The sequence below is a fragment of the Argopecten irradians genome, chromosome 2 (genome assembly GCF_041381155.1).
Source record: "Argopecten irradians isolate NY chromosome 2, Ai_NY, whole genome shotgun sequence".
Taxonomy (NCBI): Eukaryota; Metazoa; Mollusca; class Bivalvia; order Pectinida; family Pectinidae; genus Argopecten; species Argopecten irradians.
Window position 1 is genome coordinate 24,609,119 of NC_091135.1, and position 24,326 is coordinate 24,633,444.

A 24,326-nucleotide genomic window follows, 5' to 3' on the forward strand; every position below is an offset into this window, starting at 1 on the left:
ATATTTATTACATGTATAAAAATTATATAAAACCTATATCAAAGTAATATAACAAATATTATGCAAACAAATTGACACATAATTCATATACATAAAATTATGTTAAAAGATTATGAAACATAACATAATCTAGAACATCTCAATATTGATATTAAGGTGGGGATACAATAGAACACGGTCACAAAGTTAAAAATAGAGGAATTTTTATCTTCCCCACTTATATCACTGAAGCATACCGCCAAAGACAACAATCAATAACTTGTTTGTTTGATTTATTAACGTCCAACTAACAGCCAGGATCTTGTAAAGACGGCATCCCATGTGTGCGGTCTGTTGCATATATGACATATGTATATGTGTTTCGAATAGATGTTAGATTCAGTGATAAGGATAATACATAAACGTTTAACTTTTGTGTGGTAATTATATAAATACAGCTCTTGTATAAAATGACTGTGGCGGTCGGTAACGGACATAAAAGCACGTGTATTATGGCGCTGACCAGGGAACGATCCTGAATGTGCACACATTTCCAATGTCAAAATTGTATCAAACAAGCTCTCTGTCTGGTTGGTTAGTACAGGCTAGTATATGATATAATGCAATATGCAAAGTAAAATATATCTCTGGGATGTTAATGATATACATTGTAGTTCTAAAAGGCTTTCGACTCAGTATCACGGGATTTGTTTTGTCTTGAGTGAAACCTTTGCATAATATGTTTATACCATCTTCTATTCATATTAAGATAGGGTGTCGTCAAGGCGACCCGATCGCTCCATATTTGTCCATACTAAAGGCAGGAATTTTAGCTAATACATTAAGACATAATGCTTACATACTAGAATACGCAGATGATAATCTCTTATCTTAGATATATAAAATAATTAAGTGTTTTTAGCTTGGTATGTATATAATTTGAATCAGGAAAGATGGGAAATATTAGGTCTATCTTGAAATCACCACTTTGGTACAGTATAATAAAGGATATGTGTCGGAGGAAAACAATTTTTATAGAGAGTGGTATACTGAAGGTACTTTCACAGGTTTCTTCTTTTCTCTAAATGAGGTCTCACAGAAATACGGGACACCAACATTTTTTCTGCAATATCATGGATCACAAGATAACTACATATGTAAAGCTAGGTATAAATAACTTTGCCACCCCATTCGTACCAATAATCTAAATTACGTACCCTTTTTGAGCTTACGAGATTGAAGAGATTTTTATAATAGATTCATGAAAAATAACTTCTCATCATCTGGGAAACAGGATATTTGATGATATGGATGAGAGCATTGGTCTGTTATTTACAAAAATTCCTTTTCATGTCACTAACAACCGGTTACCTCCCTTTTGTGTATGATGTGTTACACTAAAAGGGAGACTATCGCACATATTTTTTGGAGAATGTAATGTAGAATGTTACAAAATATAGCGAGTGCTGAGTGAATGAATTCGAATGATGTATATGGTTTGATGAAGTGATACCGGTAATGATATGTAAGGATGTTTTAAATTTTAAAGATGAAGATATTATTCTGTGAATGTAAGATTGAAAATCTAGAGGAAGATGCGTATGGTTGCAGTGTGAATGGTTATAAGGAAAAGGATTGTGTATTGCATATGAAAAACTTCAAAATAAGTTGTAAAAACCAAAGCATAACTCACGATGTATGGTCATAAATTCTTTGATCAATCCAGATCAAATTACGATAAGAAGTTGCGTTTTAAAACGACAAAATGATGCATCAGATTTAAGAAAAATTACGTTCTATCCTCATTCTAAAAGTATTTAAGTTGCATGTATCATTTTCCCTTAAAATTGATCGAAAATCGTAATTTGAAAGAAATTGCATCATTCCCATTAGACGATCAGATCGCTCCTTACATTCTGATGTCACAAAGCTAGCTCTGCCTACATTGAATTGTGATATGGTATGTGGTGAAAAACGTGCATCATTTTGTGCACTTTATGTTTATCAGTGAATTTAATAATTTGTTTGTGAGGAATCTAATAATGTTTTATCACTAGCATTCAGGCCGAAATGGTTGTGAAGTTTTTGTTACGTACGATCGATTGGCCTAGATCGCAATATGTGAGGCTTGCGATCTTTTCGAATAGATATTTTAGGACTTAATATTATGTTCTGAATAAAAGCAAGAAAAATAATAAAAACAAAAATAAGGATATGCTGTACCATGTCCTGTTCGTCAGCTAGTTAGTTTTGGTGGTAAATGTGTGTTGGTCAGTTTGTAGTGTCTTTGTGTCAGTTGTGCTTGAGACCTCGGTATTTGCCTCTGTCATTAAATACCACTACCGTTACAAAAACTCTCAAAGTTTCATTGGGATCCGACTTTACATGTCCAGAAATTAAATATAAAAATAAAGATAATCAGACCAACTAAGATGGTAGCTGAGGCAATTTTTAGTTAAAGTCAGTGAAATTGGAAAAGAGTTTTTTTTTAAATTTATTTTATTTTTTTAATGGTAGCTGTGGTCAGGACCATCTCAGAATTCATTTTATATATAATTTATTATATGCAATAATGTCATATCAATGGAAACAATGTCATAGGACCTCAAACCGCTCCCTGAGGAACTCCAGAAGATCCGGGATCGCAATTTGAATCGGTCACAAAAATATGTATGTATTTTTTCATAATTATACATTTAAAATATGATTCAATCTACATGTTGACAAAAATTTGTCTTTTATTTACAAAATTGCAACTGTGGTGAAGATTATCTTAGGATCATTCATTTGATAAAGTATTGTAATACTTGAAACAATATCATTTATAACACAACAAAAATAAAAGCCAATCTAAAAAGGATCCCTGCTGAATGCAAGGTAGAATTTTTATATTTATTTATTAATGTATTTATTTTTGCATAATTATAGTCTTTTATTTTAAAAATTTTGAATCTGATTAAAATTATATAATGAAACTGATTCCAAGCAAATCAGACCAGTAGTTAAATATCTATCAGCAGTTCAATTTTGAACAATAAAAAGGCTGATCGGCCATCTTGGATGCTGATCGGAAAAAATGAAACCGGTCGACACATCTGCAGGTAACCAGAAAATCCACGCGAAATTTCATGACGATCCGATTAATAATTTTCGAGAAAATGGTCAGACAAAGTCGCGGCGGAAAAAGCAGAAGAAGGATAAGAAACGGAGCAAACAGAAACGTTCACCACTCCTTTGGGAAAACTAAAATATCAACACACGATTCGATATTCATAGGGTGTCTATGATACTGCTTTCAAAATGCCGATACAATGAATGTAATTAGGCTTGAATATGCGATATAAAGTTACCACGAATATCCGTGGATTCATGTGTTGTTGTTTTGTTGAGTGATCAAAATACAACCCAAGTGATCGCAAAGTTACATAAATGTTCTGTTCGTCACACGTACATGACGTAGTCTGCGATTGGAACTCGACGACGCGTAACAAATACGATTACTATCCTGCCGTGTTACGAATTGAGTCAGAATGTGCTGTTATACTATTCAAACGAATAAAATCAATCTGATTTCCACTTTGAAGTTTTATCAATACTGAATTGAAACAATTTGTAATTTCGTACAAAGAAAATTACAGATATATGCGTATACGGTATACGGAATTAAATATTCGTATTTCTATTGATACATTAGCTTGAAGACCTTCCAACATGGCTTTTTCAAAAGCCTGCCGGACGCAGATTGATATCATTAAATTTCAATTTGATAACATCACAAAAATACACCATTATAAACATTAATCTGGTACATATTGAGTTATAAAATAATAAAGACTGTAGATATTAAGGTCGATTCATGGTCCAATGCAAATATCAAAGACCTACTCAACGTTATCCTTCGATAGAACCACCAGAGACACTATAATCGATAATACTATCCATAAAAATGAAATAATAGTTCACGAGTGGTCTCCTTGCATCACCGAAATGATTATAATATAATGTATGCTCCACCTCTGGTAAAGTGTTGAGACGTCCCAGTACTTGCTATGTTTAAAATGATATATGATAGTGAGTAAGGTCATACATCCAAACGAATTGACATTATATATTATTTTATTTCATTCTGGATCACTAATTAATATTTCATGAATCGTTATGTCCAAGAGTTGATTATTTTGTGAGGTTTTTCTTCAGACGACATTAAATTTTATTAAGACGATATGAAATCAATCAATATATACCTGTGAATACACATGATATGCGTTGGGTTCAAATGCGGGCGATTCTGCTAACTTTGCGAAATACGCCCAACACCTGTCTCATCGTACTGAGTACATCTACGATATTGTTTGTTTTCGGTACAAAATTGAGACGATTAGGGGTTTTAACATGCTGTTTATTAAAATGACCCATGCACATAATATGTATCAACCACGAAGGGGAGTGTAATCTTTAACCATATGTTACAATAGACAATTACTGGAGAAAATTTTTGTATAAAAGGACGATGACATACGGACATTTGCGTTGCATTGAATCTTTGGTCGAGATGCTGCACCAACTACCAAACATGCGGATCACCTTCATCATATGCGCGTTTTCCGCCATCACAATATCAAGTAAGTATACTGTTTGTTATTATGCCATTTTTCTTGAATTTCAGCAATTGGTATACCTCATGTATATTGCACATGTATCAATACTATTAGAATAACATGTATTTCCAATGAATCTCTAAAATAGTATGTGGGACATAGACTTTGCTTGGTGGTTGCTAAAAAAAGACTATATACAGAGTAATTAGGGCTCGTGTTTAATTTAGATTCAGATTGAAAAATGGTATCTGCTAATCCTTTGAAATCTATTGAATGAAAAACGGAATAATTAACAGAAAAAGTATGCATCTATTTCAACAGTGAAAATAGCAAAGCGTCAATTTCAACAAAATTTTATTTCAAACAAGTTTAAATAGGATCGAACAACAGGCAGTGCCTATGTAAGATCTCTCCCTGGTAACAAAATGTTTATATACAAATGACACGAAAGAGTATTTGAAAGCAATTGAAAGTATATGTTTCATAAGTCATGACAATATATGATATATTATTAATGAGATTATAGATAGTAATTTTGTTTTTCAAAAAGTATAATAATAAAGAAATGAGAAAGCAGCAGCCATGAGGAAATTACCTTCACCCACCAGATACAGACCAGAAAGCGTCAATAAATAAACAGGTTTTTTGATATCATATCTACAGGCGCCGTCCCTAAATGACCCTGGCTATTAATAGGACGTAAATATAGACCAAATCAAATAAAGTTCAAAGGTCTAACAGCGGTGTAAAATAAGATTAATCAATATCGAACATTCATTTAAACGCTATGTCATGTTCTGTTTACATTTTATTTAGAAAGAAATTATTTATACCTAGTTTACTTTACTGGGATTTATATTACCTTAAGGTGGCGACTACGCAGCTCCTCAACCATCCGCGGATTACGCAGCTCCTTCAACATCTGGGGACTACGCTGCGCCTGCGCCAGCACCGGGCTACGTTGCACCAGAAAAGAAATGTTGTGAAAACTCTGTATATATAAGCGGACGATGTGTGTGTAAACCTGACTACCACGGCGATAGTACTCATCCATGTGTTGGTAAGAAGAGGATTGTAACTATCACTAAGAGTAGTAGTATCATCATTCATGATTTGTCCTGTTAAAATAGTTCCATCATAAGGCAGACTTAACTGACTAATTCCAATCAGCAAACGTAAATATACGTATGAAACAATGATTAACATATCATAAATAAAAGACGCATTGTATATTTGTTTCTAGGTAATGACAACAATGAATTCTTATTAAACATTTATGAACAATCGAAGGTCTGTTGCAGTTGATTTCCAAACATTTCCCTAAAACCTATGCCATTGCCGACAATAACATTCTTCTATTCAGAGCCATGCTGGGATAAATGTGGACGCAATACCTATTGTGACCTTAAGATTTTTAAATGTTACTGCAAAAAGGAATTCATCGGTGATCCTTATAAAGGCTGTTACCGTAAGTAAAACCTGTCAACAAAACATTTTTTCTTATTTTTTTTCTGTTTGCAATAAAACTTAGCATATATATTGCCTCTAGTCGGCTTATTTTGTATTAAAGATACTACACCGCCTAAGAATGGGCAGTTGTATTCATTAAAGGAACAGACGAGATAGTATTTTTTCAGTAACAAAATCTACTTACATTACACAATTACCAGTAACTTTATTAAAAAGTTTCTTATTTCACTTCAGTTTAAAAGTATGTAAAATAATTAATTCCATCCCGGAAACAAGATATATGCCTATATGGAATGTGGTACTGATTTCAAAGAAAACACAAGCAAAATAAATGAGTTTATATAAGTTTATATCACTTTGAATCTTCATATTTTCACGATTATAGTCCCATGCTATGGAAAATGTGTTGACGGCGCCTTCTGTGAGAAAGAGACCAATAAATGTGTATGTGACAAGGGGCTCGTGGGAGACGGATCTGTCAAGTGTTACAGTAAGTAAACAATCTCCTCAATATGTTTATTATTCAGAATTCGGGGGGGGGGGGGCCGCATCATTTAGAATGAGGTGAAGTCATTGTATGGAGGTCCGCGTATTTAAAACATCGAACACTTTTTCGTATTGCATGGTACGAAAAAGAAAAACTTTGCAAATTAAATAGTTATATATCTAACATAATGCTTTAATGGATGTTTTACTGCACATTTGTACGTATTACGTGAATTAATTAACTTACTAATTGATACCAATAATCACATGACAAATTTCGTGTTCTATTTCAGAACCAAGCATTGTGAAACTCGTGAAAACGTCCTACGTTGTATCAGAAAATGTTGGTCAATTACAAGTGGAGGTAGTGAGGGTCGGTGTCAGTTTGGGCAAGATAGCTGTTGGGTTCGTGACTAAAGATATTACTGCTCAATTTGGATCCGATTACTCTCCTGAAAAAGGGGTAGTTGTATTCGAAAGCGGAGCGACTACCAAATACATCACGTTCAACATCATAGGAAACAAGGTAAAGCGATTCTTCTACACAATTTTGATATACCGACTGTCTGACTATTATTTTGATGAGTTGAATTATGTGTGTAGTATTCGTTGCATCAACGTTTTGTTGTTGGCTGAATGGTTTTCAATTTGAGATGATGTATACATAATCTTTTAACAGATCTATGAGCAGACTGAAAAGTTTGTAGTAAAACTAGTGTCAGTTGTTGGTGGAGGAGTCCTGGCAGTAGGTGGTCCGCTTGAAGCTACTATTACAATCACAGATGACGACGGTAGGTATACAAACCGAGTAATAATAACACAGGATAAAAGGTTATTGACCTTGTTAATGTAGCATATTATTATCTTATTTTTAATTGTAATTTTACTTGATAACATAAATGAAAATTAAGAATAGAATTTGCCTTTTAAATTTGCTTGACTAGATATGATATGAAGTTTAGTTTCTCTCCTGCTCATTGGCCCTTTATGTATTTCCCAGAACCCTGTGGAAAGCCTTGCGGACCTTATTCCCACTGTGACATCCCGAAACAAACTTGTGTCTGTGATGATGGATACGTTCTCGATCCTTATCACGGCGGGTGTGGAAGTAAGTCGGCTTTTCTTATAAAGATAATATTGTAATTCAAATGTATTTTGTTTGCTATAAAAAAAACCGGGAGCAAATGCTTCAGTGTTTTTCTTCAATAATAAAAGTTACTCTATTTACACCATTACCATCATTGAAAAGTTTGAGGTTTTTATTTAAAGATGCTCCCCGCCGACAGAGCATAAATGATATTCATCATTTGATCAATTATTGGTATCTTATCGTGTATATATATGCCTTATTAAAACCAATAAATAAAAATAATATAAAATAATTTATTTCGCCTTTGGTGCATGCGTAATCAGTACTGCATTCCATATAGGATATAGTGCCACGGGTTTTTTTTCGGATGCAATAAATACTTTTTCATATTTTTAGCTTGAAGTAAAATTAGAAGCTCGACCTTTTCAATGAAGATAAAAGTGTAAAGAAATTAAATTTTGTAACTGAAGTAAAATATTAATCGTCTGCTCCTGTTTTTATAGTGAAAAAATACCATTTGTCAGCGATGGTGGAGCATCTTTAACTTAAAGATGAAAATATTAAGAATAATTAATTGCGTCCCGAAAATACAACATGACACTATTTCCTATATGGAATGAAATACTGATTGTGCATGCACCAAATGCAAAATAATTATTTCATGTATATTTTTGGGTGAACTATACACATATGTTCACGAATAAACATCTATTTTGTTCAAATGATGAGTACTGTTAATGCTGTCGGCGGTGGGGTGTCTTTAAACGCTTTTGGTCTATAATGTTATTAAAATATAAATGGAAAAAAAAAATATATATATTTAACAAAGGACCCTCCTAAAACGGATGATATGGTTTTCATTACTTTATCTGTGATATGTGTGATGGCGGATATGTTATAATCATATTTAAAAGACATTTGTATGTGAAATAGTCCAAAAAAAGAAAAGAAAAACAAAAATTTTAACATGTGCGACATCGGTTATTTCATTTCAGAACCATGTGGAGGACTTTGTTGTGCTAATGCCTATTGCAATGAAGAGGACAACAAATGCTACTGTAACAAGGGATACTATGGAGTACCGACAGTCAACTGTTACAGTAAGCGGAAATATAAAATATTTGAACTTAATGCAATCATTATCAACCATAACTTTTCGCTGTTATATTTTGATGGTGCTAAATACTTCTTACAAGTCAGGTGATCATAACAATTAGAATATTTAAGTCTTTTGAATGTTGTTAACGATATACCGACCTCCTCAAACATAAGATTACTTTTCTACAGAACCATGCAAGGACTTGTGCGGAAAGAATTCCTATTGCGGAAAGCACAATACTTGTTACTGTAACGACGGATTCTATGGAAACCCGTACTTTGGTTGTTACCGTAAGTATAATAATATTTTGTACGTATATCTGTAAGTAATAAAATCGATATAAAATGTTGTATGGAAGCCCTTACATACACCTTTTCCATGCAAACATCTTAAGTGAACTTCATTGTAATCAGAGAGGTAGATGTAATTTTCTAACGAAATTCTTACTCTGCTATCTGTACTATATAAAGACGCGGATATAAAAGTTACCACACATAGGAACCTTAGTTCTAATCCAATTCGAAGGTTGATGATATAAAGTAGTATGGCAGCTTCGTTTTTCTGCCTTTCACATTAACTCTTGTTAAAAAATAAGCGCGATTGTCCCGAAAACTGATAATTTTCAACGGAGAGACAGACTATTTCTAATTATGGTGTAAGTTTTTTCTTAATTAGAAATTGTTTCATTGTTTATTGAACAGCGGCCTGTCATGGACTTTGCAAAACTAATGCCAAATGCGATATCCCGACTCAGAAATGTGTTTGCAATGAAGGATTCTTCGGAAACCCATACAAAATATGTGAAAGTAAGCATTAATCTATTTTTATACATAGGATCAATTTGCAATTTCAGAAAATACATTTTTTTTCTTGATATTTCATAATAAACTAACTAGCAATACTAAACCTTTTCTTTAACAGAGCCTGGAATCATTCAGTTCGAGAAACCTGAATACTCTGTAATCGAAAATGTTGGAGTTGTTGTCATCAAGGTGATCAGAACTGGATCAACTTACGCCGGTGTCCATGTCACCTGGACAAGCCATGATGTAACAGCTAAACAAGGAAGTGATTACATCGGTAGTCAAGGCAAAATCTACTTTGGCACTGGAGTAACGTCAGTGGAAATCATTATCCCTATCACAAACGATATGGTGAGATTTCATTCACTGTTATATATTGTATATGTGTAATGTACATTTTCTGATAACATCATTACGACGGAATATTAATAACCTAATACAAATATGTTTACATCTTATATCAAAAATATCGAACTCTTTCTGATTCTTCAAATACTTTCTTAACTCATAAATCCTGCATTACCACTCCAACAAGATACGTCTGTCAATATTAAGCGATATTAATAATACTAAAATAGCATTGTCGTGAGCATGTGCATGATAGAGGTTTGTGTCCAATGTTTTATCACGTGCTAAACATACATGTTTGTATGGATGCACTTTAAAACGGAAATGGCTCAAAGCAACAACTCCGGAAGAGTAAGAACTAGTCTACAGCAGCAATCGTACACATGTTGTCTCACTAAATACTAAAACTTAAAAAAAAGATCAAAATACACGAAAAGAAACATTATAGCGATATCACATTTATTACATATCATTTACAACACAAACAAGAATACTATTTTAATGCATGTGTCGGTAACGGTATATAACGGTACTTAAACCAATTCTATAATCAACGTTTATTTTTTATAATTTTTTAAAATCAATACATTTTCACACAATGAATCATTGTTAAATACATATATCTCTGATTCTTACAGACAAATATTGTAAAGCTGTTTATTAATTTTTGTATTAACAGATGTATGAAAAGATCGAGACCTTCTCTTTGTCACTGACATTTATTGAGCCTGGTGCCGTATTTGGTCAGCTTATTACCACAGTTGTCTCAATTGAGGATAATGATGGTAAGGACATATCTTTCAAATAATGTATAATCGTTATATTTCAATAACCCTGATGAATTGAGAGATTGTCACATGGGATAAGCATATCAATGCAAGAAATATTAACAATATAGAAATTTAAGTGTTCTGATAAAAATTATCATTATTTGACTTGTTTCGCTTTTTATTTCAACCTCCATATCCTGATTAATACTTGTTTCCTACTAACAGCTCCGTGTGGCGGCCCATGTCCCCAGTATTCCAAGTGTGACCCTCCATCTCAGAAGTGTGTCTGCATTAAGGGCTACATCAAGACCTATTATGGAGGATGTGAATGTAGGTTATTATATACGTTTTCTTCTCATATCGTATATTATGGTTGTTAAATAAATGTTAAGTATTTTAAAATAAGGAATATGTTTTATTTCAACTTTGAGCTAGTTTTCCGAGTGTTATGAGAAATGAATACAAAACATTGTTAAAGAATGGACGAGAATTATTGTATTACAATGGTTGTCCAGTAGAAAACGTATACTTACGTTTACAGGTTGTTGAATTTAGGTTATATGGACGTGTGATAGAATCACAAACTCTACATATACAAATGTATGTTATTTGTGGAGATAATAATACATGTTATTCTATACATTGTGTAGATGAAAACCGCAATTATTGAAGGAACAGTTAAAGAATTTTTTTAAAAGCGTTATCCAAATTATTACGCTTATTTTGTAACTTTTTATCACACTCGTAAATATCTCGTTAGTTTACATCCGAGGCTTTGAAATTGACTTTTATCAAACGTATAACTTACTTCGGGAGCGATTTAAATGAAGTTTATAGTTTTATAGCAGTTAATATTTTCAGTGTTGTTAAGTTGTTCGATAAAACTAAAACCATAATAAGATGATGTCAATAAGGTACTTCATTTCCTCGTACTTGTCTTTTCAGTGCCCTGTAAAGGACTGTGTTGCGCCAATGCTTACTGTGATGCACGAGACAACCGATGTAAATGTAACCAAGGATATTGGGGCATAGGAACTGTGAAGTGTTTCAGTAAGTTCTATAGCAGAATAATATGGTCCGAGAACTTTAAACTGTTTCGCTTAAGTTATCTAATTGACGGACCGCCTGTTGTCAATCAAACCGCACGTGCCTTTGTATTTTGAATTGTGTTAAACGATGTTCGCTCTGATATTGAACAGAAACACGTGCGTTTGCGGGCACGAATCCACCTGGCTATATTACACCTGGCGATCGGCAAATAGGTTAGTTAAGTTTGATACCAGGGTAGTATAGCCTTGGCACTGAAACATCAGATTTACGCTGCCGTTGCTATTAATATATTCTTTTTTAGAACCATGTAATGATGCCTGCGGAAGCTATGCTTTGTGTGGAAAGGATAACAAGTGTTATTGTGAACAAGGATACTACGGCAACCCATACAAGGGATGCTACTGTGAGTATAAAGAATCCTAATATTATACTCCAGAATTAAGGCTGAAAAATAATGGTGAATATACAATTGATGACAACATCACAAAATCAAATTATTTATAAATATTGTAATTATGGAAGCGAATCACTTCGGCATGGAAATGTGATGAAAAAGAAACTTAAAAAAATAGAGATATGCCTGTTAGACATTAAGAGCTCTCGCTAAATACTTCCTACCCTAAATTTCCGCTATGGAAAAAAAGTCGATCAGATTCACCAATGCAAGAGTTTGTATGATACGACGCTTGAATTTTACACAAAACAAATGCGTTTAGCACTGTGTAATGTCACTGTTGTTAATTTATAGTAGATTATCGCTGACAAGTATATCTTAATATATGTTTTTGAAAGTTTGGTGTCTCTAAATCATGGCGAAATCTATCAAACGCTATAAGACACTGACTTCCGGTATCGCGTGCGCAGTTGGAATCTGCGCATAGCGGATGTACACAGACTCTACACCCGACAAGGAAAATAATAGTACTAGTACACTCGCACTAAAAAATCATCAACATGTGACAGTAACTTTAACATGACATTGAAATTGACGATCAAAGAAAGGTCTGGATAAGACAACTTCTAAAAAATCCAAAACCCAATTTATATTATTAGACTTAAACCGTGATTATTCGTACGAGATGAAGCGAGATGAAGCGAAATTCGTATTTTTGCAGTTTGAGACTAAAACAAAAGGAAACATTTTTGTCTATATCTTTATTGTTTTTGATAGTGCCATGCCATGGTCTATGTAAAGACAACGCTCGCTGTGATATCTACACCCACAAATGCTACTGTAAAGATGGTTTCTTTGGTAATCCACTGAAGGGTTGTCAAAGTAAGTATATTGTTATACAGTCACTCATGTATAATGCATCGCCTATAATATCATACTGTTGTACGTCAAATTGAATATAATTCGTTGAGTATCAACAAACCATCAATATGTGTTTATTTATCTATTGATATCATCTGCAGAGCCTGGATCATTAACGTTTACCAAAACTGTGTACACTGCAAAGGAAGATGTTGGAGTAGTACAGGTTTCTGTAACCAGAGCTGGATTCAGCTTCCCGGCCGTCACTGTTTATTGGCAAACGCAAGATGGAACTGCCAAACAAGGATTGGATTACGGAAATACAGCAGGGACAATTTACTTTGCTAGCGGAGAAACTACTAAGACCGTCAACGTTTACATTATCGACGACTCGGTTAGTTGAAAAATACTTATTTGGTTCACCAAGGAAATGATCTTCCCTGAAAGTTTGATATCTATAAAACACATGCATATACAAAAAACAAAATATTTTCTTCAAAAAAATGAAATCCAGAAAATATATGCGAAATACCTGTAATGACCCCCTGCTATATTGAGGTCAACTCCAGATACTGTCCTTTCATGATAAGCAAGTCTTTTTTATCCAATTTTCAAATATTTAAGTATTTTAGCCCACCATCATCAGATGGTGAGCTATTCAAATCGCCCTGCGTCCGTCGTCCGTCGTCCGTCGTCCGCCGTCCGTCGTCCGTCGATAGTTAAAGTTTGTTATGGCTATTTCTCAGATAGTACTGAAGGGATCTGTCTCAAATTTCATATGTAGGTTCCCCTAGGGACCTAGTTGTGAATATTGCATTTTGGGACCGATCGGTTAACAAAATGGCCGCCAGGCAGCCATCTTGGATTTTGTTATTCAAAGTTTGTTATCGCTATTTCTCAAAAAGTACTGAAGGGATCTGTCTCAAAATTCATATGTAGGTTCCCCTAGGGCCCTAGTTGTGCATATTGTGATTTGGGACCGATCGGTCAACAAAATTGCTGCCAGGCAGCCATCTTGGATTTTTATATTCAAAGTTTGTTATCGCTATTTCTCAGAAAGTATTGAATGGATCTTTCTCAAATTTCACATGTAGGTTCCCCTAGGGCCCTAGTTGTGCATATTGTAATTTGAGACCGATTGATCAACAAGATGGCCGCCAAGGAGTCATCTTGGATTTTGATAGTTGAAGTTTGTTACCGCTATTTCTCAAAAGGTACTGAAGCGATCTGTCTCAAATTTTATATGTAGTATGTTTGAAAAAGTTTAAAAAGTAGAGAAAAGATCCATCTTTCCTTTGTCAGATATAGATCATTCTTTGGTGGGCGCCAAGATCACTCTGGGATCTCTTGTTTTTGTTCTTCCCGCTAATCGTTAATTTGAACTTTTGTATCCGCATTAAGACTATCCTATTTACTTCTCAGGTTTATGAAACCACAGAGTTCTTCACCGTCGTCCTGAAATACGTCAGTGCAGGAGGTGTGCTGGGATCCTCCGTGACAGCAAAGATCAACATCCTTGACAATGACGGTTTGTTTGTTTACTCCGTTACGTACTGTTGAAGAGATTTGAATCATAGAGCACCATCACAGTTTGATAGATATTTATACGTTGAATTATGTTGTGTTTATATCCATGGATCACTTCGAAAATATCTATTATAGATCCATGTGGAGGACCATGCCCCCGTTACTCAAGCTGTGATGAGAAAAGAAGGAAGTGCGTTTGTGATGACGGCTATAACTGGGATGCTACTTATAGAGCATGCGTTCGTACGTATTATGATTTAGTTCAAGTACAGATAATAATTTGTTAAGCAATTAAGATAATCACTTTATTTTACCCTTTTTACGCAATGGTATATTTAACTTGAAAGTTGGAGCTGCAGTTTCACGTAGTTGTATATATAACGAAGGCGTTCATTTAACAGTGTTATACAGTTGTTTTGGCGGCCTGGTGTTTTTGACGTCAACAATTAAATATGATATCCACATAGGGATTGGATTTCGCTTTTATGGTCACCATGCTTGTATGGGGCAATTCCTTGAAGAATAACGCATCCCATATTGAATATGTTCTTAGAGGAATTGCCTCATACAAACATAGTAAACATAAAAGCTAAATCGAATCCTACATTTAGACTCACACGACTTTTTATTTATTTTATGCAATAAAATCGTCATTTGAAAGTGACGTAATTCAATAAAAGTCGATCATAAGTGGGAGGAACTGACTTAATTCAATCTGATTAAAATACAGATCCTTATTATCACTACGTTGGATAAGAGGATCTGAGAACATTCCATAAGGGGTCACGTCAAGATGACCTTTTAAAATGGCCAATCGAATTGGCACTGCCAGAATCTTGACTGGGGACGAAAAGTTTGAAAAGGCTGTCAAAATTACTTTCGTGTATGTAGTCATCTCGCCCGAAGTTCACAACAAAGCTAATTGTATATGTATACTGGGACGAAAAGACGTTTTCAATTGATCTTGCAAGGTGTAGAAACTGCATTTGCTCTGCAGTACACGTGGTTGAAAGGTCACCTGGACGTGACCCCTTATGGGATATTGTCAGATCCTCTATTGAACGGAGTGGCTATAAGGATCTGTGTTTTAATCAGATTGTGACTTAATTGAACAGCGAATGTTGACCCTTCACAAAAGGTCGAATTATTCACCCGTGACGACAAAAAAGTTCAATATTTTAGCGTAAAATAAACTTGAAGAACAACATACCTCTCAGAGATAATTTCATTAAATCAGATCAGTTATACAGCGTAATTACATAAAGTATTTGTACTCGGCCACATGTGTTTGACGAAGTTATCAAAACACCGGTGTTCAAATGCAAGTAGCTCAATGCGTTTTATATTGTCGATTGACTTGACGATATAACATCCTTGGAACCTATGTGGTTATTTAAATGTAGTCTACGATAGATTAATCGACTTCACTTTTGTTCGTTGGATAGGCCTACAATGTAAATGTATTTGTAGTGACGCGTAGGCAAACGGTCAACACGTTGATTACTAGCGGTGCATGTTTTATAATACACATTATTAAAGTCTCAGAGAACAAATGCAAGGAGATTTGTTTATAACTGAAATATGCCACAAGGCCTCACGTCCGTCCACCCCAATCACTGAAACCATGCAGTTATGGTAAACAAACTCAGCTAGTATTTGCGTATAGTGGACAAGCGTAGTAAGTGAAAATATAATATAAAGCGAATGCAAACGTCAAGAGTCTAACTATTGACCGGTCAGTAGTCGAACAATACCATGGAATGGTAGATTTTGATAAAACGTTGCAGCTGCAGTATATAACGAAGGCGTTCGTTCAACAGTACCATGTAATGGAAGATGTAATTAAACCGTTTTGGTATAGTTCCATGTGATTCTAGTTCTAATCAAGACGTTATGGTATAGGTCCATATGATGCCAGATGTAATTAAGACGTTATGGTATAGGTCCATATGATGCCAGATGTAACTAAGACATTATGGTATATGTCCATATGATGCCAGATATAACTAAGACGTTATGGTATATGTCCATATGATGCCAGATGTAATTAAGATGTTATGGTATAGGTCCATATGATGCTAGTTCTAATTAAGACGTAGTGGTATATGTTCATATGATGCTAGATGTAACTAAGACGTTATGGTATAGGTCCATATGATGCCAGATGTAATTAAGACGTCGTGGTATATGTCCATATGATGCTAGATGTAATTAAGACGATATATTGTAGGTCCATATGATGCCAGATGTAATTAAGACGTTATGGTATAGGTCCATATGATGCCAGATATAACTAAGACGCTATGGTATAGGTCCATATGATGCTAGTTCTAATTAAGACGTCGTGGTATATGTCCATATGATGCTAGATGTAATTAAGACGATATAGTGTAGGTCCATATGATGCTACATGTAATTAAGACGCTATGGTATAGGTCCATATGATGCCAGATATAACTAAGACGTTATGGTATAGGTCCATATGATGCCAGATATAACTAAGACGTTATGGTATAGTCCATATGATGCCAGATGTAATTAAGACAATATGGTATTGGTCCATATGATGCCAGATGTAACTAAGACGTTATGGTATATGTCCATATGATGCTAGATGTAATTAAGACGTTATGGTATAGGTCCATATGATGCTAGATGTAACTAAGACGTTATGGTATAGGTCCATATGATGCTAGATGTAATTAAGACGACGTGGTATAGGTCCATATGATGCCAGATGTAATTAAGACGTTATGGTATAGGTCCATATGATGCCAGATGTAATTAAGACGTTATGGTATAGGTCCATATGATGCTAGATGTAATTAAAACGTTTGTGTTGTACGTCTGTATGATGGTAGATGTGATTAAGACATTTGTGTTATAGGTCCATGTAATATTACATGTAATCAAGACAATATTTTGATAGATTTATAAGATGGTAAATGTAATTAAGTTTAGGTTATATGTCCGCGCGATTGAAGATCTCATTATGAAATTTGTATTTATAGGTCCATGTAATGGTCGATGCTGTGCTAATGCATACTGTGATAAGGATAACACTTGTAAATGTAAACCAGGATACAAGGGGCTTGGATATGTGGCCTGTTACAGTAAGTTTCTAATAAGAAAAGTCTTGATACCTTACAAACATTAGATCCCTGTCTAGTTAAGAACTATTTTGGTTTTATGCTATCATATTTAACATAGGTAAACTTGTATATGTATTGTATCGAGTGAGACTTGTACTATAAAATGATTTATAAACAAATATCTTTACCGTCTTGCGACGTCTGGTTAACATTAAAAACTTTTTTTTTAAACCTAGTCTTCCCACGAAATCTAGTAGTAATTGCTGATTTCCTCATCAAATTTATTGTTTAAATTACAGAACCTTGCCGTGATGCCTGTAAACAAAATGCTTTTTGTGGGTCTGACGACAGATGTTGCTGTAACAAAGGATTCTATGGTAACCCATATGTCGGCTGTACACGTAAGTGTTATACATAATTATACCATAAAATGACTTTTTAAACGGCCAAAGATAGGCATATTTAGCTATATTTCCTAACTTGGAACTGTATTGAATACTATCAGTTATAATAATTCTGGATTACTTAGCAGTTTGGGACGGATCCCTTTCAAAAAGCACGTAAGGATGGGATAAGGACCGTCAAAAATGTAACTAATGTCCAATTCGCTTTTGAATTGTTAAACTAAAATACGATAAAACCAAAAGTCTACTGTCTATATTTCTTTGATACATTTTACAGTGTATATAATGTATTAATAAGAAATAAAATACTTAATGACGTCATTTTCACAAAGGTAAGTTAATTTAGGATCTCTTCTTTTATCTTCTTCTTTACTAACAATGTTCTTCCTAACGTCTCCCTTGACACCGCTTCACTGTTGGCATACAGGGAGTAGGACGACTGGTTCGTCCATTGTCGGTAAAATGTGACCGGGTAGGATGTGTTGTTTGGTGTCTTTTGTAGCATACTTCAGTAATAAAGAAGTTTGAGAAGGACAAAAGTTGCTCTGTATAAGAAGACACCACACGAATATACAACAGCCTCCCAAAACAATTTCACGCTGCACGCGTCATACACGGGAGGTTGATGAATCAACTAAACAAATCTTGTTGTATTTTACAGCACCATGTAACAACCTATGTAAGGCTAATGCTCGCTGTGATATTCCATCTCAGACTTGTGAATGTTTGAAAGGATTCCATGGTGATCCAAAGGTTGGATGTCAAAGTAAGTATTACCATTTTCTCTTGAAGTATTGATGCTGTCAAAACATTTAAAACAAAAACCGATATTGGATTTAATACTGCACAGTCAGTCATGCAAAGAGTCGTTATTTCACCGAAATGTTAAAATTGATATGATGCAAGTATTCGGTATTAATTTGTTTTGATATTGTAATTCCAGGACCAGCTACTTTTGTATTTGCCACGCCTAGTTACAGCGTAAACGAAGACACTGGTTCTGTATCGGTAACAGTAAACAGGATTGGATCCAAATTTGGAGGAGTGACTGTCACATGGGTAGCTACAGATATATCTGCAAAATACGGCCCCGATTACCTCAACAATGTGGGCAATGTGTACTTTGCTCCGGGTGTCACTTCAGTGTCTTTCATCATCTACATTAGAGTCGATAAGGTAAAACAACCCTTTTTCAACATTAGCCGTTCAGCCACCATGGCTCAAATATGCCATTTTGTCCCAAACCTCTGTATTTAAGAAAGATATTTTAACGTTCAGAGGATCATGCGTGGTTTTTTTCGTCTGTTTCATAGATTTTTGAACTCGATGAAAAATTCAAGTTAACGCTTACGCAAACAAATCCTACACTTTTCGGCGTAGTGGGAAGTTTATCCACTACAATCGTCACCATACACAACGACGACAGTAAGTTGAATTTACATAAATTTATGTGTATTGTTATAGGTTGTACATTATTTATAAGGCCCACAAGAAACGTTTTAAAGATATTTTAAAGTAATTTCCAGTTTTGTATTATGATTAAGCTTTCATTTTTAAGAATATATTTAAATTGATTGAGAATGTGACTGACGTTTTTCCTTTTTATAAAGCGTAAAACTATTATAACATCACACGTAGTTCTGACGTCTTAATCTATATATGACGACACATGATTGTCTCAGTAGACCGAAACGACACATCGGAGCTAGATTTCTTCTGTTTTATACAGAGGCGAAATTAAAACTTAATCATTGAAAGTTATGTGATAAATAGAATCTTTCACTAGTGACTATTTGATATGTAATTAATCACAAACTCGTTAAATGATTTGATATGCCACTCGCCTAAAGGCTTGTGGCATATACAATTATTGAACTCGTTTGATAAATTCCATATCACATAGCCACTCATGTAAGATCCTTTATATACCGTCATATTATAAAGGACGCCCTTAAATAAATTAAGGTATATAAAATATAGGTAAAATAATGGACATATAACTATATTATCGTGGTTGAATTTAGGCATAATAAAGTACATATAGGTATATTATCTTCGTTAATGCTCTGATACACTTACAGAGCCGTGTGGTGGACCTTGTGGGGTCAATTCACACTGTGACATGCCCTCACAGAGATGTGTTTGTGACAAAAACTTCATTCTATGGGACGGAGTGTGCGGACGTAAGTATCTAAAATATAGACGATTCACCATGCTATTTTTCCATGACTTGTAGATAATTCTGGCTCAAAATGCTAATTCATTTGTCATCGCCATTATTTGATTACGCATACTTCCTACTTGGTTTGATTCATTAGAACTTTGAAATCGACATGCTATTTTGTGTTAACGATTATTTTATGCATACCAGCTAAATGCCTGGATACGTCTTTTATTTCAGTTCCATGCGATGGAAAATGCTGTGCATATTCATACTGCAGTCCACGAGATAACAAATGCCATTGTAACACAGGCTACATCGGAAATCCAACCGTGAAATGTTACAGTAAGAATGATTTTACTTGCGAACTGTATGTCATGCCCCGTTTCCTTCGCTAATGATATACCGTCATTTTTTGTTAACCCATGAAAACTTGCCTGTTTGAATCAATACGCAGATAGCTATAAATGTTTTGTTGCCAAAATATACCGATTATCTAAACGACACTAAAAGGTACAATGTACAATATAATTATTATGATTATTTAATCTGGTTTACAGAACCATGTAACAACGCCTGCCGGCTCAACGCCTTCTGTGGAAAGGACAACAAGTGTTATTGTAAGACAGGATACTATGGAAACGCGTACTCGGAATGTCATTGTAAGCATATTTGTTAGTACGTAACCATTAAATAATGAGACTTTATATATAAGACATCGGCCGGTATCTTTTAACATATCGCCAATAAACTCCAATGTCTGAGATGTAAGTTTGAAACCTATGATGAGCAGTTATCAGGTACTCATATTTGCTGGCTCGGTGGTTATTGTAAGGGTACTCAGATTTTACACAAATTTCAGACTCTAATACCTATTTAAGAACATAATTTACCTAGTCTTGTGTCATACCGGACAACAATAAACACGATATCTACTATTTTCACCAGTACCATGCCATGATAAGTGTCTGAAGAGCAAAAACACCAAATGTGATATTCCATCCCAGAAATGTGTCTGCCTTCCCGGTTACTACGGTGAACCATACAAAGGAGGATGTCACAGTAAGTACAATAATCTGAATAGGTTTATTGAAGGTGTAATGATCATGTAAACAATTCGCGGATAAATGCTCATCTGAAGGATGAAAGTGTTAAATTATATATTATGTGATGTAAAAATAAAAAAATACGAATTAGAGACAGGATCATATAATACAATGATCATAGTATTCTTATTCTTAGTAGTTTGATATAGTAATGCGATTTACTGAAATCTTTTTTCACATTATTTTCAGAGCCAAGCCTATTTATAATTTCCCAGTCGATCCATGCCGTCAATGAAAAGGACAGTCAAGTAGATATTACCGTCAAGCGAATTGGCTCTACTTTTGGATCCATTAAGGTGACATGGGCTGCCTTTCGATGGCACTGCTGTACATGGACTTGATTACATCAACACTGGTGGTATTCTTTTCTTTGGTGATGGTGACAATGAAAAGGACATATCCATTCACATCATAAACGACGATGTAAGTATTAGACATCGGACATGAAAATAGAATCCAATGATACAAACCTTACATTTCACTTTCTAATTAATAAATGCAATTGTTGTATCTGGAACCTCACCCTATTTGGATACTTGCTCTTTACAGGTATTCGAACTTAAGGAAAAGTTCAGTGTGAAATTGACCAAGGTAACAGAGGGCGGAAGTATAGGACCTCAGCACGAAGCAACAGTCTTCATTGAGAATGATGATGGTAGGTTAACATCGTATTGTAATCTTAAATGATATATCAGGGGCCGCAAGTACCTAAGTACAGAGTAAAGTCTACATTGAGAGTAGGTCGATGACACTGTTAATTGTATAATAATTTGTTGTATTTTGTTCTTACAGAGCGTTGTGAAGGCAAATGTGTGCATAACGCTTACTGTAACCATGATGACAATAAATGTTACTGCAACAAGGGACTGGTTGGGAATCCAATTGTGAAATGTGAACGTAAGTAAAGATAAAAAAGACATTGACCAGGATCAAAATGCCGTATTAGGTTCGTTAGTAACAGTGGCAAAACAGAAATTTAGTAGGAAATGTTTGATCTCGAACAGGAACGAGTCTTACAAGCTTTGTGTCTATTATATAGAGCTACTCAGTTAGGTTTAAGGTTGTTAAGCGAAATTCATCAGTCAGAATATATTACCGGACTCTCCCGCATGTGACGTAATAATTTGTATTACTCATAAAAGGCTTTGGAATCTCAATAATTTGTAGAAGACGTAAACTTATTATCAAGTATTACATTCAATGTATTTTGTTGTTCTTTTTGGTTAACTAGTCATAATTTCTGGTTTTAAAGTTCCATGTGGTGGACATTGTGGAGCCTACGCACATTCTCACTGTAATTACAAGACAAACAAATGTGAATGTGATGACAAGTACAGTGGCGACCCCTACCACGGAGGATGTGTATGTACGAGTGGTGGACACGGAGGAAGTTATGGAGGCACCGGAGGAACTGGTGGATATGAAACTGTTAACAAGGGATACTAACCTGTAGAAAACCTTGTTTTGTGTATTTTGTCTTGTAGAAATGAATTATCAATAAACTGTAGTATGTTGCATTATAATGTAGTGTGTGTTCTATTTTGACTTTCATCATGAAGTTTGTTAGGAAACAAAGCTTTCACTTTTAAGTAGTCCTGTACGTCTGGAAAAACCCGAAGATACAGTATTGGCATACCGAAATGTCAAACCAATTGACTGGTTAGGTGTGATTTATCATGAATATCGATGATCGGCTTTATGAGATAGGAATACAAATTGGAAATCTCTTTTTTAGATATGTCCCTTTCAATTTCGGTTACACTACTAACAGATATGGTACCAATTAAACTAAGAGTTTTTGTTCATGTGTATAATCAATTTTCTATCAATTTGCCCAATCATATTTTCTTTTTAAAAATCAAAATCAATATTATGAACACTTTATTCGTTCAAACCTTTCGATGTTCAAATTTCTCCTGATAGTCATTTCATAAGATTTAAATTTCAATATATAAATGTTTTATTTTGATAATTTTCCTTTTTTTATAGCAGCGAAATTTACAAATGTTACCTTCACCAATAAAATCTATATAATAATTTGCTTTTATTTTTAATAATTGAATTGAGATTATTCGGAAAAAAAACTTGTAAAACACTGGCTAGAGATCTATCAGGTTAATGTTTTATCGAAGCAGTGTATACAAATAGAACGTCAATGAAACATCATTTAAAATATAAATATGGAAAATAAGTTAACAGTACCAACATTACATATTTGGATCATACGTGTTAATGCAAACACGATACTTCAGGTAACTGTGTAACCCTGCTGAATACACAATATGCCCTTTAGCTTGATAGGTTGAGCGTCAGGCTAGTTAGCTAAAGTACCAAGTTCGATCCTGGAGCAGTAAGTTATAAAACAGATCTAAAATAATACACTATGTTACACTGGTGCCCAGGTAGGAAGTCGAAAGTGATTGTCATCTTTGGACTTAAGGTTAACTCTTAACTCGTGCTAGAAAAACAGGTTTTATAAATATTGACAGAAATCGGATCTTGACAAAGTTGAATTTTGGTTTGGTTATTAAAAAGCTTTTGTGTCTTAATCTGAGTATCGCGCAGTATACCTGCCGTCTTTACAAGAAGGGATTAGTTACAGTGGTTACACATCCTTTGATAGTTTTGTTGAATATCTTCACAACCGCATGACCATGCTTGTTATGTTCGAGAATACACTAAGTATGAATGCTGTCTTTTAATTAAAATTCAACCACAAACTCGGTTGCCCGAGAGAAAGTACACTTTGTATCCGGTCCATAATGTTCAAAAATCGCACAGTTTTAATAGGTAAGTTCCGCCTTAAGAACTTTTCGAAAAGAAATTACAATAGGAATGCCTTCACAACGTCTGGCGGGGTCAGAATAGCTATTACGATGTAAGTAAGTGTTGCCAGTAGACATATAAAGGTCCTGTTCACTCAAACTGGAAGTAGATGAATCACATTTGTTGATAATTGACATGGCCGATAATAGCGCTCGAAAGTTCGACTTTCTGTCTTAAAAATATAGCAGTTTTGAAATAAAAAGGAACCTTGTCATATACCGCTATTGGTCAACTTTAAGTGTCTATAGCACAGACGTCTGTG

The 24,326-nt window shown here is 34.5% G+C and overlaps 1 protein-coding gene across 1 annotated transcript; it reads left to right on the plus strand.

Moving 5' to 3' along the window:
- The first annotated feature begins 10,197 nt into the window (after positions 1 to 10,197).
- On the plus strand, positions 10,198 to 22,758 carry LOC138316530 (cell death abnormality protein 1-like). Its single transcript, XM_069258215.1, is given in 23 exon segments — positions 10,198 to 10,224; positions 10,553 to 10,658; positions 10,869 to 10,973; positions 11,589 to 11,693; positions 11,995 to 12,096; positions 12,865 to 12,969; positions 13,110 to 13,342; positions 14,371 to 14,476; positions 14,611 to 14,718; positions 17,487 to 17,588; positions 17,867 to 17,968; positions 18,633 to 18,737; positions 18,915 to 19,147; positions 19,285 to 19,396; positions 20,053 to 20,154; positions 20,373 to 20,477; positions 20,693 to 20,794; positions 21,081 to 21,194; positions 21,428 to 21,549; positions 21,551 to 21,661; positions 21,788 to 21,893; positions 22,031 to 22,135; positions 22,491 to 22,758. Coding segments are annotated over 23 exon segments (2,712 nt in total). The 3' UTR covers positions 22,685 to 22,758.
- Positions 22,759 to 24,326: the final 1,568 nt, after the last annotated feature.